Genomic DNA, 23,996 nt, shown 5'->3' on the forward strand with positions numbered 1-23,996 from the left:
TCTTCAAAGTACATATAATGTGGGGTGGTGTGTTGCTGTGAGGTGTCGTTTGTAGCGCCTTCGTATATCTCGGTCAAGTGCAGTGTAGTGTAGCGCTGTAACTTATCGCAGTGTAATGTGGTGCAGTGCAACCCAAGGTATGGGGTGATGTTTGTGGCAATGCATGACACATCTCAACGGCTTTCTGTAGTGTGGTGCGTTGAATCCCAGTACAGTGTGCAGTGTAGTCCACGCAGTAGTCCGGGGTGTGATGTGGTGTATGTATGTTCTAAAATGTCCACTGGTGTAGTGCAGCTTCGGAGCCAGGCGAACGCCGGCCTACGTAGGGCAGACGGCACCGCCTGTGGAGTTCGCATCGCAGTTGTAGAGCTCGGCGAACTCCTCCATGTTGTAGAGCGGCAGCACGCACTTTTCGCGCGAAGTGAGCGGGTCGGCCGCCAGGCTTCCGCTGCACCAGAGTAGGCAGAAGCGCGAGAAGAACACGCGCAGTGCCTCGGGCCAGTAGTCGTTGAACACCTTGACCGTGCGGGACTGCGAGAAAACGCGCAGAGAGACGCAGTCGGAGGTGACGAGTAGCGTCAAGGATATATTGGAGAGCTTTAGAATAGGGGGCTCCAAGCTTTGAAGCCCCTAAGAAGTTGTCGATAAGTAATCAAATATATGAAGCAAAATCATATTCATTTTTTAATGTTGATTTCTTATCACTTCTCTTCTCGACCGTAACGGCGCTGCGCTGCAGTCAATGAACCCAAAGCCTGGCGCCACTGCGTAGGGGAAACCTCTCATTGTAAAAGTCACCAGTGTACGCGTCTGTATCGTTGGAGCCTGCTATTTCCTTGGGTCCACCATGACTTGAGGTCCCCTTTTCTAAAACTCTGTATTATGAGGCTGCCGGAACCCAGCGGTGCCGGCGCCATCCGTGCGAGAAAATGCGGATTGGTCGAAAAGGTAGCGACGTCACACGAGAAGCGGTCGATTTGAAAAGTGATTAAAACATCCCATAAACCGTGAATAATTTGATAGCAACAAGGCACTAAGAATATAAATCACTAAGAATGTAAATTAACAGCGCTGAAAAGAATATTTAGGCGAGATGATAATCGAGCCCGTGCCCCTTCGATCCCGAGTCGGACAAACTACTCGGACGCCACCGAGGCACATCTGTTCCGCTTGGTTAAAGGAGGCCCTGTGCTTATTTGACAGTGTCCGTGTCTGCGAAGTGATACACAAATTCATCCCCAGGCCACTGAAGAAAGCTATTAACGCTATCGCGTGATACCGTACAGGCGGAGCCCCACCCCACCCCCCCCACCCCAAAGTGTCGCTATAATTCTCTGCACCCAGTTCTACGGGCGTCCAATATTTTGCTGCTGAGCAACTGACACTAACGCTACCTCGCTTGTGGAACAATACACCTTCTGTTCCAGCAAGCACTTTCGAAAATTCTTAGAAATAACATGATTGAAATACGACTTTTTTCTGGAATACGCTGCCAGACATACCTAACGTCCTATATTAAACAATCACACTAACTTGCTAGCTAATCAGGCAGCGTTTTTAATTACTATCCTGGCGATGGAGCCAATTACGAGTTCGCAGCCACGGACAAAATGATGCCATATGAATTTTTTGTACAATAATTATGGTTTATTTGTTCTAAAAAATAACGGCCCCGTAGCTGGCGATAAGTATACCTTTGCTTGCATCAAGCGGCGAAACAAAAGAAAGTGTATACCGTGTTACAATAGCGATGGCATCCGAACTGGGCGCCGTAGGCACTGCACTGAACTACCAACAAAAGCAGCATATTTCTTCGCGCTGCGAGGCTTTAGGCAACGACTTCTTAGTTCGCGTTCTGACAAGTTTACTTAGCATAGTATTGTCAAAGAGAACAGAAAACTGAGCGAGTGGCTACTGATTCATATTTAGCAGCGCAAAAAAAAAAACTAGACGCGCGAATTGCTGGGCGAGTTGGTATATGTTCAAGAGAAAAGCCAGCGAAAAAAAGACTATTTCGCTGGTTTTTCTTTTGAAAAACAGACCACAGAGTGGACGAAGCACAACACAGGCGCAAACAGCTTATCAGTAAATTGAAAAAAAAACTATTTGCCGCAAATAAAACAACAGAAAAATCATTCATTTCTTTCAGCATGTACCTTGTAGGAATAATGAACGACTGCGCCTTCTCTTTGCACGTGCTGAAAGAGAAGATCGATTTTTCTGTTGTGTTATATTGTCACGAATATTACGCGCCACACACTCGGGGACAGACGAACTGCTCCAGGCTGCGAAGCGGCCTCAAGAAAGATGGCGAAGCACTTCTACTTCCTCCACTTCTGAGCTGTGTCATTGCTCTTTCCTCTGCAGCACCGCCTCGATGCGGACCGCTTTCACAGCAGGAAAAAGGGGACAGACGCGCAAGGTTAAACACAGGTATCACGACAAAGAACCGGCGGCACTCAGCCTCAAGTACAATCAGGAGGGCGGTCGTGGTACTTCTTCATACGAACGACGCGCACAATATCCGGACGCGGTGGTCTGCGCGATGAGCCGGCTAGGGTTGCCGGTGAAACTTCGTACGTCACGACACTAATGCGGCGGAGAACACGGTTAAGGACCGAAGTATCGGCGCAGTAATTTTTCAGACAACCTACGGCGACGAACTGGTGTTAAAACCCATACATGGTCGCCTGGCTCGTACGTAACAAATCGCCGTCCGAGACTGTAGTGGTCAGCGTCGACGTGCCGCTGACGGTGTATTCGCTGCGTGGCCAGATGACGTGCTTCTTCAGCCCACTGAACTACAGCGGCGACGTCAAAGTCAGCCTCTCGGTCACACTGAGGGTCGACGGGCAACATGGAATCCAAAGAAGTAATAGCTGGACGACCGAAGACAAGCTGTAAGGGCGTGAGCCGCGTTGTTTCCAGCAGGACCGTTTTGTAAGCGAATGTTACTTATGGGGAATGTGGTCCCACATTTTATGCTCCATATCCACATACATTCAGAGCATGTCGGCCAGAGTTCTGTGAAGGCGTTCCACCAAGCCATTTGTCTGTGGGTGTACGCCGTAGTACGCCTGTGGCTGGTGTGGGTCAGATCTAGGACTGCCTGAGTCAAGCGGGCCATGTAAGCAGCTCCATGGTCAGTGATGATAACCGCAGAAGCGGCATCACGCAGCAGGATGTTGTGTACAAAAAAACTGGGCTACTTCGAACGCAGTTCCGTTTGCAAGCGCCGTTTTCTCAGCGTACCGCGTCAAATGATCCGTCGCGACAACAATCGAACGTTTTCCAGTAGATGAATTCGGGAAAGAGCCGAGTAGGCCCATTCCTACTTTTTGGAAAGTTGTCTTCGGAGGCGCTTTGGGTAAAGAAATCCTGAGGATTTGCAGGGTGGATACTTACGACGCTGGCAGTCGCGACAGGTTTTGACGTATGTCTGCAGTGATGGAAATAATCTGGGCCAGTAGTACCTCTGCCGAATCATTGCTAAGCTACGACTGACTCCTAGGTGGCCGGCAGATGGTTCGTCGTGGCAAGCTCTCAAGATATCGGGTCGCAGCTGTGACAGGTCTACGAGCAGAAATGTTACGGTGTTGCTCTTAAAGTCGTGCTTGTAGAGAACGCCATTTCGCAGAGTGAAAGATGGCAGCCCAAGGAGGAAAACACGAGGAACACAGGGACCATCGGCACCCTTCCATGTACACGATGAGCGGCGCTGACTCTGGGTCCGCCCTTTGAAGCTGCGCCATATCAGTTGCGCTAACAGCACCAAGGAAAGGGAAGGAAATATGTGCCATCTGTATATAGTTTCTATTGTTGTGAGTAAAAGCCCAGTTGATCGTCTGCGCCTCTATTTTATTTCCTTTAATGGCGTGCAGGCTCGTGAATGGACTCTTTTAGTCCAAACACATGAAAAGGTAGCAGCGAAGCGCGTAGGAATTCCATATACCATGCAGTACCGTGAGCGGAAGGAAGGACTGCACACAGGAGTCAAAACGACTCCAATTTCCGACTTTCTCATCGGCGTTTAAACGGTCATTTAATGTGAGACGTCGAAGTATGTAAAGAACGTATCGCCGGCTCCCTACTTTGGTTCATTTCAAAAACACTACAACTACGAATGCTAACGCCGATTGAGTGGTTTCCTCGACGATTTTGGAATTCTGCGGTTAACCCGCCGCGGTGGCTCAGTGGTTAGGCCGCTCGGCTACTGATCCGGAGTTCCCGGGTTCGAACCCGACCGCGGGGGCTGCGTTTTAAGGAGGAAAAACGCTAAGGCGCCCGTGTGCTGCGCGATGCCAGCGCACGTTAAAGATCCCCAGGTGGTCGAAATTATTCCGGAGCCCTCCACTACGGCATCTCTTTCTTCCTTTCTTCTTTCACTCCCTCCTTTATCCCTTCCCTTACGGCGCGGTTCAGGTGTCCAACGATATATGGGACAAATACTGCGCCATTTCCTTTCCCCAAAAACCAATTATTATTATTAATTCTGCGGTTCTGCGTTAACCTGTCTTTCCGTTTCGGGCCATCCGTATACGGCGGGCGCAACGCAGTTCCCGTCGCAGCATGTTCACTTTCGCAACTGTCTTTGCCCCGTTCACGTGCGCTCGTCATCGGCGTGCCGAACGGTAGAGCAGTCGAAGGCCGAGTCTGTGGACTCAGTCGCTGTGCTGTTTGTGAGCAGATGTAAAACTGCGCGAATAAGGCAGGACGAGAGGGGACACAAAGACGCCCACGCAAAGCGCAGAACTTCCAAATGCGTTTATTTCACGAAAACACAAGGCTTAAAGGGGCATTAATGCACAGGTAGCCTCGTTATTTTCTTCGTCGCTGCCTCGTACATGATTTCCGTGCGCTTGTACCTTGTTTTTGTTAGCTTGAAGACAATTATAAGCCCCCTCCTTTCAAGAAATAAATCCATTTGGAGGTTCAGCGCTTTGTGTGTGCGTCTTGGTGTCTCCTCTCGTCTTCTCTTCATCGCGCAGTTTTACATTTGCTGAATCCACGAATTGGCTAGCCCAACGTCATGACTTACTACTGTTTGCGAGCACTACGCGCGCCAACACCCAAAGTGGTGCGAACCCGCGGAAATCTCAGAGCGTGCGTAAGAGCTTCGACGGCTACTACCCAAAGCTTAAAAGTTTTTAGCTGGGGGAATTTTTCAGCTAAAGTTTATTTCTCGAATGATTGAGCGATCCCAGTAGGATAAGAATAATCGGTAGCCGACTGTATTTGGTTGTTAATTTTTTTTGTCTCAACGACACAGTTTCCTGGTATCTTGAACTTCGAAATAATTAGAAAATATTCGAGTTTTCCCAACTCTCCTATCCGTTTCGTAGCCCAAACCGAATACCGCATTATTCGGTTCGATATTCGAAACGTTCGAATATCGATCGCTTCGAAGTAGGTTCGGCGTCTATGTATAGTGTGGCTCTAGGCACGAACTCGAGAGAAGCATTACGAGGACGTCCGAAGGCCGCGTCCTAAACCAACCGCGACCATGACAGAAAAGTTGTAGTACTCGAGGAATTAATCAACCAGCAACCACCTCCTCTCAATGTCATTACAGTAATAATATTTAATCTTATGTAGATCTAATCTAAATGCGGCAGAAGCGACGTAGATGCGATTTGATACATTGAATTCATTCTGCATTGGATTCTCGTCCTAGTTTCCGGCATCTAAGCTACTGCGCAACCTTCGTTTTCTTAAACAAAAGGCAGCGCATGAACAGAAATTAGCAAGGAAGCCACAGAGCGGTCAGTGTTTACGAGCAACAGAACTACTGGTCATTGGGGTTGCAAGCCAACCACTTGCTAGCATATTATTAGAGTGGTACTTATTTCCTCTGAGCTTTCAGTCTCGCTTTGGTACAAGGTTCACAAATGGGGCATTCCGCTAATCAAATGTGGCGCAACAAGATGCCGAGCAGAAATCTGACGGACCTACTCACGGACGTCCTAGACAGTGCCCGTTGTACATCTCACGCCTTTAGCTTCTTTAATCCCTCCCTTGACGGCGCTTCCTTCTTTCATTAATACCACTGATATATTTATCAATCTGTCGCTCTAACATTCCACTGATAAAGGAATCGATCAGTCACTCAATAAATAAATGAATAAACCTGGTAATCAGTCAATCTATGGAACAATTTGTCGGTCGAGGAATGAAACATTCGATAAATATAGGGTTTGAGGAACACGAGATGCAATATCGTGCCTAAGCTAAGCCGGATTTTGTTTCAGAACTAAGCCCGAAATGTTGTCGCTGCATTTCTGGGAGAACACTTCGCGCCCTCTAATGAAGTCCCGGATTCTTGGACATTACATTAAAATTTAATTAAAATAAAATTAATCAAATTAAATTGTTAGGCAACTTTGGAACATTCTGAGGTCCTGTTTTAAGTATATATAAGGTAAAGATGCATAATTCTGATGCGTAGCAAAATCTTTCTAAACTTTGTCCACCTTTGGCATCGAGTTGTTAAGACTGCTATAAAAAACCAATGCGTAACGTTTTTTGACGATAGCAAAAACGTTAATAGCAAAAAAAAATGCAAGCCTGCCGAAGGGAGATCTGCAAATATTGAGGCGGTATGCCTTCTTCTGAATAATTAGTTGTTACAGTGGAATCTTGCGAAATATGAGAAAGTTTGCGCTCATAGACAACTTCCTGATGAATGCCTGTTTCCAGAATTTCTGGGTATGCGAATGTGAACGCACTCGTATACGGCCTCAACAGGACACCGACCTTCTTGCGGAAGACCCTCTTCAGGCCAGAGTAGGCTAGCCGCGCACTGATCGAGAGGGTCACCATCTGCGTCTGCTGCTGGTCGGCCGTGGCGGGATGGAAATCGGGGAAGCCCAGATGCCGGCGTCGTTCCGTGAGGCAGCGGAGCAGTTCACCGTGTTTAGTGGCCGTCGCGGGATCCCAGGTGGACTGCCGGTCGTCGTTGACGGCCACACCCACGGTCTCAGCCAGCTGGGCTCCGAGCAAGCCGCCCATGGTGCCGTAGTTGAAGTAGTCCGGCACATGGTAGTTGTACAGGTACGGGTCGCGCTGGACACCAACAATGCCGATTCAGATATGACCCGCTGTGGCACTGCTTGAGAAATCTCACACATGACCTTTACTTCTCACGCATGACCACGCGATGCACGGATATCAACTTTCAAACTCTTCTTGCAGCAGTAGGGATTGATGTGGTTGAAACTCAAGACATACCAAAAATGTTGAAACCTTAGTTTTTGCAGAGAGATCAGAGAATGGGAGGTTACTTATCCGAGCACCAAAGCCAAGGTAACGTTTTCTACAAGAACTTACAAAAGCGTTGCACAGACTGCCGGCGCTTTGCCCAGATAAACGCGTGTCACGTGCCCAATCTTCGCAATACAGATTAAGCACCGGGTCCGAACGGGCTGTTGTGAAATATGCCGGTGAGGTTCAGGAAGGCAGTTCTGCTTATGCGTTGCGGGATTGAGTATACTTGCATGCGCCATAAGCACTGCATATTAAAATGACATTGTTGACAAACTGAAGCGCGCTTGTATCAGTACAGTACACAATAGAATTCTAACGTGAAAGAGAATAGTCTCACTCAAAAATGAGCTTCTAGAATCAAGGAAATTAAGGCCAAAATTGAAATGAAACACAGGTGTCGTCATCACCAGCCGATTTCGAAAGTCGGCGCCGAATTTTTTGGGTGGCTCCCAGAGGCTATGCTAGACCACCTTTCGTTTGAAAAAAAGGCGACAACTGGACCTGATTAGTGTGGACGTAACGGGTGTGAATTTAGGGGCGGCATAATTTTAATATTGAAATTTTCTAATTGAGAAATAGCCTTTTTTTTGCTGCCGGACAAACGTTAACATAGCCAGAATGATTTAAAATGTTTTTTTTTTTACTGGGAACTATAATTTGGATAGAGTTGTCCTCCGTGTACACTTAAGCACCTTTAAAGGAGGGGTTGTGCCTGGTGCAAGCAGTGGTGAAACTCTGTGCTTAGATTATAGGCACAGTTGCTTCTATTTAGAGAGACGCCAGCTCAATAAATGCTCTCTGCTTCACATTGTGCTCTGGTGAAATGACTTGAAACGTTATGTCGTACCCCGCAAAAATATTGTGTTCTGTCTTTGCCAGCATAGCCAAACACGGTGCTTTTTGGTCCTGGTGTAGCGGCGTCTTCGAAACATAGCGACTGTGGCGCCAACAGGCTGAGCGGCGGGGTCGAGTGTCGAGGGGTGCAACACATCCAAATTTTGAAACACAATGACAGTGGATGACAATGATTGCGGCCGTCTACGACAAGTGGCGCAAGTTGTAAAATAAAAATGAAAAGCTGTTTTCAGAAAAGATGGACACCTCAACCGTACCACGAGGGAGGGGTGAAGGAGGGAAGTGATTGAAGTAAAAGAGAAAAAGGTGCCGTTATGGAGGGCTCCTTCATAATTCCGACCACCTGGGTATCTTTAACGTGCACTGATATCGCACAGCAGCCAGGCGCCTTTTTGCGTTTCGCATTCGTGAGTTTGTTGAACGGCACTGACATGAAAATATAGTATGAAATGTGGGGTTTGATCAAAATCCCGAAACAACTGCTTGGGCTGCCAGGGACGCCGTAATGCTGTACCCCGGACTGTCGACCACCCGTGGTGGTGCCAAAGACATCGCACAGTGCTTTTGTTGTTTTTGTATTTCGCCCCCAGTGAAATCCGGCCGCCGTGGCAGGGATTCGATCCCGTGTCCCCGTACTCAGCAGAAGACGCAGCCAACTGAAAGTGAATTTATATTACGACTTTACACGTTATTGAAAATGCTGCATTTCACACTGTCACACAGTTCGGTCGTGCTATAGAGCTTTCGTTGGTCCCTAAATCGCAGGGATGGGGCGAATTTCATGTGTTTACTGAACAATACGGATAAACCAGCAGCTCATTTAGTTGGCTAGACCCACATGCCCAAACCTGGAGCAACAAACTGCTTCTGTCACAGCTCTCATAAGGGCTTTGCACTTGCGGCATGGATGGCTTCGACAGTCATGCTGTGAGAGTCGGGGAAGGACTGGGATCATACAAGGCCATCTTTAGGCTAGAAAAAGCATCCAATCTCGCATGGAAGACATGCATGGACGCGGTCAACATAAAGAGTATGTTATGAATGTCTGGAATTCACTTTCCGGAGGGAACATTACGTTGTGTGAAACAAACTGTAGTGTCCTTTAAGAAGCAGGAGACATTAGGGTGGCAAGGTAAGCGTGTAGGACTGTCATGAAGTTTTCCATAGAGTCGGTGGAAAATTTTTCAGAGTACCGCGTTTCCTCTTTCCATATTGCCGGACAGGAAAATGACTATGAATTTCTCCACCTTAATATTCGCCTATGACATGAGAAACACCTTCGCCGTAGTTTTTGCGCGCTCGCACTCTATTAGAATACAATTAATGATGCACACAGCTGATAGTGCTGTATGAAGATTGAAAGCTTAAAATTTGTCTTTTTGTGCACTGAGGTTCAAGAGAAAGAAAAAAATTATCTGGAACCCGTCTACAGTGTAGCCATTGCAACGAAGCTTATTTACAGGTCAGCAAAAGGGCACTCGCTGAAAGGCCTAGGCCACGTGAAAATTTACAAATGAAGTCTATGCTAGTTGCGACGGAACTATATGTGGTTGCAACCACATTCCTTCCAAAGCTGGCGGCGAGTAGAAAAGGAATGCCACGTTCGGAAGAATTTCACGGTCACTCAAGACTTAAAGCCGAAACAGGGTAAAACTGCACTAGCTGTACGAATTACTCCTTGCGACTAACGGTTAGTTCGTGCGAAGAACTTCACTGGCATCCCATTGCAATTAATATCTAAGGGAGTGATGGTCTCTATTCCTAGAGTAATGGCATCTTTTTATGGGAACAATAGTGGCAACATATTCTTCAAATAAGTACTGGTTTCTCCCTCATTAACTATGTATTCAGTGGTGGCTTGTGGTGTCTTCTTTCGCTTGTGCATGCCGTCTAGCGTGCTCTGTTTTTCACCATGATTATCCACCAGCTACTTTTGCTTTACTGTGTATGCAGTCCCCGAAACAGTTATGGTTTCCGTTTACACGACTAATAATTTTGGCAACGTTGGTAATATCAGAGTGAATAGTGGTTTTTCTTTAAATAGATAATGGTGGTGGAAACTAAATTTCAAAGTAATAGTGACTTCTCTACTAAGGACTAATGTTTTTGGTGATGTAGCCTCAAAGAGAAAAATGATTACTCTTTAGGCACAAATTATTCCGGCAGCGTACTGGGTTCCCACAAGACTGCTCTTGTGTAGTATTTAGTCTATTATAATTACGTGCGCTTCCTAAGCGCCTACAACGCACCTGGTAGAGTGTGGGCACCACAATGTATTCCATGATGGGGATGAGGGAGAGAGCGCCTCTAAACTCGAGCTCCGAGACGAGCATCTCAACTCGTGTGGGTGGCTTGGCGGACATGACACTATGGTGCAGCTTAAGAGCTGTCACGAGGACCTTGAGGAAATTCTCGTCCACGTCCAGCTTCACGTCTGGCTTGTTGTAGTCGACGCTGGTCACGTTGAAGGCCTTGCCCGCGATTACGTGCACAGACAGCTTCGACAGCGCCGCTGCAGTCTTGTTCCGAGTGGCCTCCTGTGATAGCGACAACAGCAAGGTGATGTCACTTTTGAATACCAGCCTTTACACAGTACACAAGGCTTAGGGGGAACATCCAATGTTTCGTTGTTGATAAAAGGGACGATTCAACATGGAACCCCGCTAAATATACTTTTAATAATTTTCGGCAAAACGCAGTGTATTGGCAACCCTTTCCAATAAACTAGAAAGATGCTGCAATTTTGCTAGACTTTTACCTTTTCAGTGCGGGCTGTGCACACTTGGACAACCTAAGTCCAAAGACGGAGGGCTGTTAAAACCAATAGCTCCTATGCGCAACAACGAGAACACGCACCAACAGCGAGGTGAGACGCTCTCTGCTCTCTTGCCTGTGTTTCTCTAGTAACATAAGCTTTTGTGGTATACGTGTTTACGTTCTACGGCGTGAGCCGTTATACGGAGCCCACCTCGAGCCGTCGTGTGGGTGAAGCCCGTCCAAGGTCACCGACTGAAGCGGTCAGGAGAGAAAGATGAGAAAACGTATGGAAGGGCGGTGGTGAGAGAAAGAGGGGAATAAGTAGGGGCGGAAATCGAGGGGCGCTATTGCAGATAGAGAGTTTAAAATAAGAAATAAACGTAGCGATAGCTATCGGAGCCGCGATAGCCATGCATTGGCTACGTGAGCTTGTGTAATTGGTTCTATGTTTCGGCTCCCGAGCGACTGCAGCTCGGGAGCGAAGTGCTCGAGGGTGCTCAACCAAAGGTTCTCTCAGTGGACTGCCGGAGAAATAAAATAACAAACCAAAACTCCAGGGCGCGCGGGTGACGAATCGTCCGCCCTTTTATTATTCTTATATTAGCCCCCTCAAGAGAAAGATAAAAAGGTGGTAGGGGTTTAACATAGTTAAACCGAGTAGACGAGCGAAAGCAGGTTTTCATCCTTCAGTTGGAGGGGGCACTTAAGCTCCGCCTTAAGGGTATGACGTAATATTTTAGTGAGTTAATATCCAGAATTGGTCATTTTCTACTTAGCATTCATAGATGGCGACGAGTTCTCATAGCACTACCAGCGCAGTGGCGAAGCGGTTAAGAGATGCGCCACTGCATCTCGAGCTGACTCGAGTAACTGCGGATTGCTAGGCGACGGCGCTAGATTGAAAGAACATACGTACGTACTGTGACAAGATTTTTGGGCGGTGTTGGCGAGCGGATGAGTGCTTTCGACTAAAATACAGGCAAAAACCAGGGGAACCCGGACCAGCAGAGGTTTGCCTAACTTAAGGCCAATACGAAATAAATGAAAAAGACGTTCGTCGTCTTCGTGCTCGCGAGGCCCACCGTCGACAAGAGCTAGTTGTGCTATAGATGGCGATCAAGAAACCGGTCTGAAGCGTAGCCAGACCGAGGAACACCAGGCGACGATGATCTCGCAGCCGCGAGAGCGGCGCCGGCAACAACGCCTGTTGGGCAAACCATCAACTTCCGGAACTGCCGTTTCGGACGAGGTTCGTTCAGGAGGGTTGCGCTGGACCGATAGCCCAGGAAGCGCCAGCTCAAAGTAGGCGCCACCGGCTCACGCCGATTGTTTAACTGGGCCGTTGCTTAGTTTAATCAACTTCTTTTTTGCTGTTGACTTACATTTGCACTGCTGTCAACTGAAAAGCGACGAAGGCCGTTGTCAGGCACCGAAACCTTCAGCTTCTGCCCCACCACCAGCCGCAGGGCGCAATCAATGATAGTTGGCTACCGCTCCATCATTTCAGGGTAGGTTGTCCAACCCTGTAGTTACGTTAGCGCAGTAACCGATCGAAACCGCTTTAATGCGAACTGTTAATGCGTATGCCAGAGACAGCACTAAGCGGTTTTCACGTCACCAATCACTATGCTTAGGCATGCAGCTACCTTTCAACAAACGAAGTCTGGCCTCCGTGGCCTCGATCCACATCCTTTTTTCCAATTTTCAAACCATACAGTCTCCTTATTAGCCTAACAGCCCCCCCAATTGGCGGGTGCGGTTGGCGTTGGTGGTCCTCGCCGACCATAACGCTCGCTGTGGCCCTCACTGATCATGACTTCACGATAGTTCTTTTTGTAGAGGAACACCTATAGATCTTAGTTCGACGAAAAAAGAGTATTTCTCTCTCTCTCTCTTTGTGTCTGCCCCATATAAACTGGTACCGCGATACACACGCAGGCGCACCTCCATCCAGACAAACGCATCCCGCTCTTCGCTGACGGCCTCCTGCATGGCGCCAAGGATGTCCTGGAGTACGCCGATGCTCCGAGGCTCGGCGAGGTGCCGCGCTGCCAGGAAAGCCCACGTCAGTGTCAGGCACTTGTACGTGAAGCCGAGGCAGTAGAGAGCCTTGTACACTTCGCTCTGAGCTATCGTGTCCTTCATAGACAGGATGTACACCACGTCTGCCTCCAGGCTGGTGGCCAGGTAGAAGGTCGCATTCCGCAAGCCGCGTTTCACCACCATCTGCGTGAGTTCCCAGAGCAGGGGAAACCGATATACGGTGCGGAACGTTTAAATTATGTAAAGTTTTAACTATGTAAAGTACGTAAAGTGTATAGTAACCAATAGGAAGTATGTAAACAGCATAAAAAGATGTTTCACCAGCAGTCTGTGAAACTGGCAGTTTTTTTTCTAAATTTTCATTGTGTACTGTACAACGTTTGATATAACTAGAACTTCCTTTTAAAGAAAGCGTCCGAAATCTGCACGTGTCGGAGTGGTAGCCCCCGGATTAACTTCAACCACATGGGGTTCTTCGACTTGCACTGATGTCACTCAGTACCCTAGTGTTTTTACATTTCGCCTCCACCGAAACGCGGCTGCCGCTCCCTGAGATCGCTCTGACGACGTTTGGCTCATTTTTCAGGGCCTTAAGGCTCTGGAGCCGGACACCGACCACCAGTGGCGGGTGCCGGGGAGAGCACAGTTCATAACATCACCAGTTTCAGTGATGAGGAAAGACAGCCTTTTGGCAGAATAAAGTATCCCTCACACACGACGAGCGTATACACGCTGATCACCTTGCAGTGGGCTGAGAAACCGTGCTTAAATTGAGTTTAATTTCAGTCACGTCAACACAGCGGAATGTAGGGTTCTTAAATGATACAGTGTGTCTTGGTGATGGTGGTCCATAATGAAGCAAACAAGTTACGGCGTGCAGGCCGAAAAGTATTGCAAACAGGTCCGGCCATGTTGCGCACCTAGTAAGTTACGTGAATCATTTAATGTCAGGCAGAATTTTAAAGCTCTAGCTTAAAATACCGAAATTGTGCTTTTCTGTCCACGACACCGCACACAAGGTCTTTCTGAAGCTTTTTGTTGTCATCCGCAGAATGATTGCTCCCATTCGCGAGAAGGGAAGGCTAACTGTCACGCAGGTGGTTACCAGTGGTTCCGCTCAGACGCTTTTTTTTTAATTCTACAACATCCGGCGGGGCGTCATTGTTAATGTCACCTGTTCACTTTAATAGTAGGCCTCTGGTGAAGAACGGACATATAGTTGTGGAGACTCGACAAAGACTTGAGTCCGGGCTTCTTCTCCACGGGCATAAATCCCTATTGAAAAATGTGTACAAGTTTGAATAGGAGCAAATAGGATTATGACACATTTCGTTTAACATTATAGGATGAAGCTTCCGAAGCGATTCAGCCTTTGAGTGACTCCTTAGTGGAGGGCTCCGTATAACTACCATTACCGGCGGTTAATTACCGTGCACGTACATCACACAGTGCATGCAAGTCGTGGGTTCGAACCCGCCCACTACGGTAGCATTTCGATGGAGGAAAAATGTGAAAATTCCGTGCACTGTGCATTGTTAGTGCCCGTTAAGAACCCCAGGTGGTCGAAATTATCCGGAGCCCTCCACTAAGGCGTCCCTCATAGACTGAGCCGCTTTGGAACGTCCATCCTATAAAGCCAAACCAAATGTGCCATAATCCTATTTGCTGACCCGTTGAAACCTAAATACTTTTTTCAGTAGGGATGTCTAAGGTCTTTAGTGTTTTTCTTGTTCTGCTAGCTTCTAGGCCTGGTTTTTGGCGTATGGTGTCGTATGGTTTCCTGCGGTTTAACTACTGCTGAGCCTAGTTGGAGAGCGAAAGCTGTGTTCTATCGGCTAACTGAACGCGGCTTGGCGTCTGTAACGCTGAGTGCGTTCCGCACACTAGATAGGCAGTGCGCCCACCTGGCACTCTGGCAGGTGGCAGTTAAATTAATGGTTGATCCCGACAGGTTGGTCACCCAATGAACGCTGCGGCCAATATATATTCCCCAGAGACTGACGTCACAACGGCAGTTTCCATCTCGCGACATCACGCGATTGTCACGCAACTATTCTGCCGCCCTCTAACAGTGAATCGAAAGGTCGAAGGTCAAGTGGTGAGACACCATGGTGGATCACATATGCTTAGGCCTATAGCCACGCTTGACCTCTGGCTCACTTGAAGGTCAACCAGCAACGCACGGCGAAATCGGCTGTACCTATCGTAGTAAAGCTGTCGCTTCAAAAAGTTTTGTGACGGCAGAAAGCGCTTAATGAGGGATCGCTGGAATGTCAGAACAATATGAAGAAGGCTCAGCAGAAGCACACACTTCGGCTACTACAAAGCCAATTAGGCTTACTTAACCCATTCTTGTAGGCAGTCTCATAGCGATGTTTACCTCGTTATCGGAGCACCGGAATGTTTTTGGTGCCAATAGGTAATTTGTGAAAAAATTTTCATCAAAAGTCATCAGGCCACATGAGTTGCCGCTGAGCCAGATTGTGGAGTGCTTCGTCGTACGATCTGAAAGGCGAAAACAAGGTTTCTAATCTCGCCGAGATTTGAGCTTGGGAGGCCCCTTAAGTGCTGAGATACACGACGCATGCGTCGACCAAGCAATCGCACAGCATTCCGGAAAAAATTGGTGCGGTGAAGCAGGCTGCGAACTGCATCCACGTTTGCTCACGCATGCATTCTCGCCCTTTCCATCCTTCACTTCTTCATAGTCCATGTTTGTATGGTCCATGTTTCGAAGATTTCGCCGTACTGTCAAAGTATTGGCGAGTCGTGAATTTTCCTCTTTCGCAACGCAATAACAGTACAGCCGAGCATATTTGCAACGAACCTTACGGTTACACGGATGGCGTTCGTTATATCCGAAGTTGGTAATATATCGACTCCCCGCATTACTGCAAAAAGTAAAAAAATAAACCTAACAAATGTGGCTCTTCAGAGCAGACCCTGCCTCGGCCCTTTTCAAGCTCTCGAGAGCGATCATGTTCTCGCGCCAAGGCCTTTGCTACCAACAATCTGCTTTAGGGACACGATATAACTAATCACACATGAAGCATTCAGGGCGACTGGTGGCAGCCGAGCTTCTGAATTAGATTCGTCGCTTTCGAGGAGCGCTCATACTTCTCGTACACTGGCTTCTATAGAGCATGTCGTTGCGACATCGACGTCCGAGACATCCGACAAGCTGTGCATCAGAGTACGCGTTGCTGCAAACCCACATGCGTCTGGTCACGTGGGTTTTTAACAGCGTTATCGGTCGTTAGTGGGCCCATGCAGAGACGAAGGCAGCACAGCGCACGTGTGCTGTGCACAGAACTTATCGGCACGACTGTCTGCTCTCCAGCTGCACGCGGCCGCTTCACGAAGTGCGGAGCGCCAACTGGGCAGGCAACGCGTACCACTTGACCAGCGGGGCTAACAAGAGATTTAAAATTTCCGGATCACTGCGATTGATTGTTAACCGAACATACGCAATAGATCCGCTTTCTTTGCTCCCATCTCGCGCCCACCACTCCTCGCCTATGTTAGACGCTTTGCCCAGGTGCCGAAGTCGGACGGAATGATTGACCCGATAGTTCATCGGCACGCGCTTATCCGGCAGTTACCTGCAGTCCCAATGCCGCCTCTTTTATTGCTTGTTCGGTTCGCTCTATTCTTTCCGGGGCCGTGTGAGGAGGTCAGGCAAACAGTGAGAATCTACAGATGCTGTGCACTCGGAGCTTCCCAAGTAGAAGTGCCACTGCTCGTCAACATCAAAAGTTGAATTTCTGCCGTTATTCTTCTGTCTCGGCGCTTGCGAGTTTACGGCACCTCCTCGTCCGCTGGAACCGGGTGGTGTGGCCATTGCTATTATACGGTAGTAGCACTCTTGTTCGTATTAAGTGAAAGTTCGTTATATCTGCTGCCGTTATGAGTGGGCTCGACTGTCTGTTCCAGTGGCCGCAGCGTCGGACACTTGCGCGCACTTCACCTGCATAGCCTTTCTGAAGACTTGGCTTCCCTGTGTGATGATCTCGTGCCCGGGCTCAAGTACGGTGACCTCTCGCTGCGAGCCCTTGAAGGCAAGCACCCACTGCTCGGGCGTCACACCAGACACCATGCGGGCCACGACACTCCGCAGGGGAAGCTGTTCCTCTTTCATTGGAATTCTGCGGAAGATGTCGTCCACCTTGGCATCCATTTCCGCCAGCAGGCTCAGGTCGGCCGCCACATTCTTGCGGCCCCCGAACTTTCATGGTGCAGGAGGAGGTCAAGCAAACGGTGAGAATCTACAGATGTTGTGCACTTGTCGTTTTACAAGTAGAGGAGCTACTGCTCGTTAAAATGGAAATTAAAGTTCTACCGTTACAAGTTTCTTTCTTGGTGACAGGAATTTGAGAAAAAATATGTCGAAGAAGTTCCGGTCGGTGTTCTCAGTGCAGCTTTAATTACCTTGTTACCACGCCACAAACACTGCGGCAGGAATTTCTGCCTAATAACGTGAAATGCTGCCGTTACTGGAATGTGTGATATATAACATGTTTTGTAGAAAAATAGCAGCGTAAGTTTTTTCTTTTATGTAAGTAAAAAACAACCTTGCTTTATGGCTAGCATTATGACGGCATAAAGAAATATTCTGCGTTTGTAGTACTATCGATGGGTCATTTCATGCCAAATAGACCCGAGCTTGCGCTCTATTCCCTCCGATCCTTTCCACAAAATATGTGGCTCTCTATTGAACCGTCTAATGTAATTACCCTTAATAGCCTTGGAGAAAAATATCTGGCCATTTGAAAGCCCTTTGAATTTCTCAGGCGAGTGGAAATGTAGGTCTCACTAAAAAATGCACAAAAAACAGGTATTTTGATTTTGGGCTCGAAATTTTTTGTGAATAATGCATATGCATTGTAGTTTTTATCTGACAGCTAGGAAGTTTCTGCATGAGGTTTTTTTGCGTTGTTTTAGTTCATTATTTTACCCCATTAGTACCATATTTAATATTTTTGAAAAATGTTTTGCGACGTTTGTGGGCAACGTGTTTTTCAGCAGCTCTCTGTAACACGAAAAACCTTGTTGAATGGTTTAAACTATATTACACCAGAATATATATGACAAAAAAAGGTCGAACTTAGAAAAAAAAGTGTGCTGTGCCACGTTTTCGGCCATAAATTTCGCACCGAGGCATTCCTAGTAAAAATATGAAATGTAGCCCTTGGAGAAAAATGATTCCACGTTACGTTGGGTTTACAAGAGAAATGGTATGAGAGAGCAGCACAAAATGACATGGGGGGGGGGGGGAGGGGGGAAGGCATCGTGATGAGCGAACATGATTACCTCAGGAAGCCAGCGTCTCTCTACCTCCGCGCTCTGCTTTCTCCCACTCCCACTGACCTTTCAGCCGGAACCGACCAATCCTCTTTGCTCCCAAATTTTATAACGGCTGTTCTCACTACTATGATCTACTCACGACTACACTGCTGCGTATTGGTATGGGGCACGACCTCAAAGGGCAATCTTGAACGGCTTCATATCATGCAAAAGAAAGCGATTCGATTTATTGAAAAACTACCAGCACGTGGCCATACTCAAGATTTTTTCTATGAAAACAAGATTATTACATTTACTAACATATTTCGCCAAGAACTAGCACTAAGAATATATAACGAAACCAAACGTGATCAACCAGGTTATTTCGCAACATATGAACGCGCCGACTGTGGCTACGAGTTGAGAAATGTAATGTTTACTTCAAACCTGATCAGAACATCTTAAGGGAAGCAGTCGGTTAACTTTCAAACTTTTGCTCTTTTAAACATGTTTCATGAAATAGTTCATATAGTTTGTAATTCCAACTCAGTAAATAGTTTTAAAAGACAAGTTAACATTTTTTTATTAGGTAAAACATAATTACCTACCCTGTGGAGATGTATGATATTTTGATTTGTTTTTTATCTGGTATTGTATTGTATCTTGTACTGTGCCTTTGTATTGTATTCTACCTGCTCAGTGATTGATGTTTTAATAATGGTTTCTTGTACCGCATCTCTCTGATTGTTTTGTAACTGTACAGTTTTTGCGGCCTCATTATTCTTTCTTGTTCCTGGCGCGACAGTGGAACAGGCAGTGCGGTCAGGTGTTCTGTTCCCGTGTAGCCCCGGTTAATATGGAGCACTGTAATCTTTTTAGCGGTTGCTGCAGCGCGCTTCCCGCATAGCGTGTGTGTCGCAGTAAGCGGCGAAAGCACGCCATGCAGGGCAGTCACAGTACGGGGCAATCATAGCTGCAGGAGTGGCTCTGAGCCACATTACATAACTTTACTAGGAACGCCTCTAAGGAATTTATGGCTGAAAATGCGCCACAAGACACCTTTTTTTTCTAAGTTCGACATTTCTTTCTGAAATATATTGTGTTCTAATAATATTTAAACCATTCAGTGAGAAAGTAATTGCTATAGAAATCCGCCAAAAATTATGATTCTGCTCACGAATGCAGCGAGAGAGTTTTTATGGCTAGATTCCAAGTTATTCTTATTTATAGTTTTCAAATGAGACCACCTGTGCACTGCGTGAAAATAGGATATGAAAACCGGAGCAGGCCCATATTGAGAGCCAGCACTGAGCGCGCTGAGAAATGAGCATGCAATTTTAAATTCTCTGTCAGTGATTACTCAGAGCTCAATACTCATGTTCAGCACTCTATGAATGATATTAATGCTCCGTTCTGAATGTTACCCAATTTTCAATGCGTTATACGCACAGTGTCGACTGGTATAAAAGAGTGGTCTCTACATACGCAGTGGTGACGGCAGTCGAAGCAGCGATGAAGACGGACAAAAGGTCTTCGAAAAGAAAACTGTTTATTGGGCTGACTTGCAGCCAAAATGGACTGAATCATTCGGCGGCGGCGAAGCGACAAGCGTGCTCGGAGTTCGTCGAACAGAATGCCCGCCGCTGTCGGCCGTGCTCAATTTAAAGCTGATAGCGAACTTTCTAGATAAAGCGTGCAATGTTACTAGAACATTCCGGAACAACGTAGAATCAGCTCTGCCTGGCCTCGATCAATCGAGATAAATCTAGTCGCGTCTTGCGTCGCTAACAAAGTGATAAAGCTGTGTGGCGGCAGATTTGAAGAATGAACAAACACTGCAAATGTTCGCGGCAATACCTTGAGGATTTGCTCGAACCGCTTTCGAGCCTCGCCGGTGTGGAACGAAACGCCAAGCTTTTCCTGCAGGGTGTATCCTCGGCTCATGAACAGCGCGGTGCGGCCGCTCTCGTGAACGAACATGGCTTTGAAGACCGTGTACACGCCAATCTGCGGCGAAGGAGTAAGGAAGTAGTTTGGTCTGACCATGGTCTTGCTGGGAACGCGTTGTATGCGATCTTATCAATTGTTTACCACCGCCAAATTAGAAATCAGAGTAGCATGGCTAATCGCACTTAGATCGAAAATTCACGCGAGTACGGTCAAGAATGTACATTTGCTTGAAGGGTACTCTGGTTGCAGACGATTGTCATGCCGCGTACTCAATCTTACCTCAAATAAATTAAAGATAACATAATAAGTCGTAGCACCGTATTAATTAGTTAAAATACAACTCCTGTACTCATTGTCGTACTCTTCAAAGTGAGATGGGAAGCAAGTGGTCGCGTATATCCCGAAACATGTGTTTTGATCCTGGGTATACTGCGGGTTTTTAAATTTTTTACAGGTTTTCGTGTAAAAATATGAGACGTCGGGGCTGTCGGCAAAGGTGGATTGTACAGCACGGCGGACATTATTTATTTGTTTATTTAGTTATTTATACAATACTGCCGATATTTTCACAAGACCATAGCAGGGGCAATTAATACAGGGAATTGAAAACAGGGAATAAAAAGACATATACATCTTCAAAGGCAGCACACTTGATCTAAAAGTTAAGGTAGGCACAAAGAGACAAATTGGCTGTGGCAAAAAATTATATTTAAACACGTCTCGTCAATGGCAGTAACGACTTCACAATGTCCTAAATATCGCATAAATGACAAAGTTGCGAAAATCTTATCTAGAGTTAGCGTTGCGTCCATCAGACTGTGCGTCCATCAAACGCTTAAACTGTACGTGACACGACATAAGAAAGGCACTGAGTGTTAGTAATGTTATGATCCAAACGATTACATTTGCTGAAGGAGAGAGGGAATAAAGAATACATTAACGTATCATTATGACACATATACTCGGTTAGGGTGCATGGGTGTTTGTGCCGCGATGGTCGTGATTGTGACCAGGTTGCGCATTTTTGCAGATTATTTTGTAGTGGTGGTGTAGTAATTGAACAAAAACTTTAGGCTCACTTGTTTTGCTCTTGATGATAACGTGGCAAGGTCGGGTGAAGTTGCAAGCAAGGTCTGGGAATCGGTGCGTTTGTATTTGTTGTGTTACTTAACGCTTTGCATTGAATAGCCTGTAATTTTGTGACGTTATTGAGTGGGGAAACAAACTCTGCTCGCGTATCCTAAAACTGGCCTTACGAAGGTTGTGTAGGCAAAAGTTTAATCAATGCTGCTGTAGATCGCAAGCGCATCCGGATTAAAAAAAAAAGTTTCCGTAAAGGAGCAGGCGTGATAGCAGCATTGTGAGAGTCTCACCTCAGGTCAGGAGACAGCGTGATACCGATATATTTACGGTGTTTAACTTTCGTTAATGGTACGCCGTTTAAAGCGTAAGACAAGAATGGTGATGTTTTTTTTCTTCTTGTTGCATTAATACAAACGGATTTTTGCGTGTTTATTGTCGTCTACCATGTAGTGCACCATTCCGTTATTTTTTTAGTGAACTGTCTAGCGAAAGATGAGCTTCGAGGCTGTTAATTTTTCTGTAAAGAATTCAGTCACCTACAAATAATTTAATGCTGCAATTAATACCGTTAGTTATGTCGTTGATAAAGAGCAAAAAATAAAAGCGGACCAAGGACGGATCCCTGAGGAACTCCCAAAGTAACAGGAACTGTTATGGATGCGACATACTTGAAAATTACAAACTCCGTACGATGTGACAAAAATCTGTTAACCAAGAAAGTAATTCCCCGTCCCTGATAACTGTTTTTAGTTTTCCTGGTAATTTATGGTGTGATACATAGTGTAATGCTTTGGAAAAATTGAGCACTAAAATATGGGTCGGCTACCGTTGTTAGCACTAAGTGCTAGACCATGTACGACCTCAGTTAATTCAGTAATGGTTGATAGTGTGCGTCAAAATCTAAGCTGGTGAGGCGTCAGTATACAGTACTGTTTCGCTCTATAAAAGCGGTTATATGCTTCGAAATGGCATGCTCAAGGATTTTGCACAATGAATTTATAAGGAAGATTGGTGTATAGTTTGACGGTAAAGCAGTGTCCCCTGTGTAAATCTTTGCTAGTTTCCAACCTTTGTTCAATTTTGATGATGAAATAGACCTTCGAAAGATAAAACCTAGGTATTTGCGACACCATTCCGCATATCTCTTTAAAAACTCCTTACTGACATTATCCGGGCCGGTTGATTTTTTGGGATCTAGGTTGAGGAGAAGACTAACAATCCTGTTATCACTAATTTGGAGATGCTCAATAATTATACGCGGCGAAATGCAGGGGTCAGGGCTTATACCTTTATCTTGAGTGAAAATTGAAAACAAAAAATCGTTCTACGCATTATGATACATCGTTCTGGCGCACGAAAAACACGGACGAATGAAGAACAGACACACAATCGCCGGACATCAACTGAAGTTTATTCACAGAAACCAGTCCTATATGTACACATGTGACCGCCAGGTAACTGATATCAAAAGCACAAAATCGGGAAAACCAAAAGGCAATCAACCAGAGCCACAGGTTCCATATCGCACACGTGCCTTCATGCAAATCGCCCACAATTTCTGTGCCTAGCTGACACGATCAACACCGTTAGCCTTCAGATAATCTAGTTCCTTTCTTCTTAGCACAATAGAGGGAGTACTGACGCAGTGATCTTTATCATTGGCAATACAGAGGGCTTCAAGGCATTATAACAGCCTTATCTTCTAGAGACAGCCCGGAAGGCTCCGTTTTATGGCTACGAAAACGGTTTCAAAATGCACCCCTCCCTTGGCAACACTGACCGCCCATCACGTGATGGAAACGTCGCGCCTTCGATAGGCGGCGCGTTGGCGCCGGCTTCAGTGGCGGCGAAGGGGCGTTTGTTCGACCGGCGCAAAACATCTCATGCATGGTCCTCATTGTTAGCTGTGCTTTCTTCATGTGTCTGACAACCACGCAGCTGGGGCCCTACGCGATGAACGCGGCGGCATAGAAGTCGCCTCGTTGCTCATAGCAGGAGGTTCAACTCGCAAGATGAACCCTTCCGTCCGTGTCGACTGCAGGCCACCCTTGCGAACACAGTGGACGAGTTCTGCCTTTTGAAGACGTCATACACATCCGTCTACCAGCGGCTTACCGTGTGAATGCCGCTTCAGGCCCACCTGTGCTTCACTCTTCACATTTTCCGCTGAGAGGGTTGATGTTTTTTCTCACTGTGCAAACGACACTGAACCCACCACCTGTCACGTTATTTTTCGTGAAGCGTGATAACTCCCGACGCTGGCCCGTGCCCCTGTTACCAAACGGAAGCAACTTCCCCATTGCTTGGATTTTGCCTATTGAATGTTCAAACTACGGGGAACTTGGAGCGAATCGGGATGTCAATTTTCTTTCTGCTCGGGCCCTACGGGAGAAATATGTGACTACCAAAGACAGCCACAACATATATGAATATCGGTTAGGATTTAAATATTGCTCCATTATGTTCAGTGAATATCCCAAGGTGCAGTAAGGTTTGTAAAAAAGAAGTAAGTCAATGCATGGTCATAGTGATCCACCCAAGAGCAGCCGCACAGAAACTGTACAGTTAAAAAAATAGTCCTGGTTCCGGGAGCTCTTTTTTGTTCAAATGCGAAGTTTCTTTGCAAGCTGCGAAGTAGTGCCGTACGTATCCGTACGGCTGCTTTTGATTAGAAGTAATGAGTAAGCGCTCCCTTATCGAAAAAAGTTTTCCACCCTAGGTTACGATAGTCATGCACAATTTACTCACACTGACTGCTGTAG

The 23,996-nt window shown here is 46.6% G+C and overlaps 1 protein-coding gene across 1 annotated transcript in view; it reads right to left on the minus strand.

The window, feature by feature from the left end:
• Positions 1 to 318: 318 nt before the first annotated feature.
• LOC144129785 (uncharacterized) overlaps positions 319 to 23,996 on the minus strand; it is a 47,133-nt gene continuing 23,455 nt past the window's right edge. The window contains exons 9-14 of the mRNA XM_077663857.1: positions 20,059 to 20,208; positions 16,886 to 17,143; positions 12,820 to 13,101; positions 10,368 to 10,655; positions 6,754 to 7,062; positions 319 to 531 (exon numbers count right to left, since the gene is read on the minus strand). Coding sequence (XP_077519983.1) covers positions 319 to 531; positions 6,754 to 7,062; positions 10,368 to 10,655; positions 12,820 to 13,101; positions 16,886 to 17,143; positions 20,059 to 20,208 — 1,500 coding nt within the window. The remainder of the gene's footprint in view (positions 532 to 6,753; positions 7,063 to 10,367; positions 10,656 to 12,819; positions 13,102 to 16,885; positions 17,144 to 20,058; positions 20,209 to 23,996) is intronic.

This window comes from Amblyomma americanum, chromosome 4 (assembly GCF_052857255.1).
Source record: "Amblyomma americanum isolate KBUSLIRL-KWMA chromosome 4, ASM5285725v1, whole genome shotgun sequence".
Classification (NCBI taxonomy): Eukaryota; Metazoa; Arthropoda; class Arachnida; order Ixodida; family Ixodidae; genus Amblyomma; species Amblyomma americanum.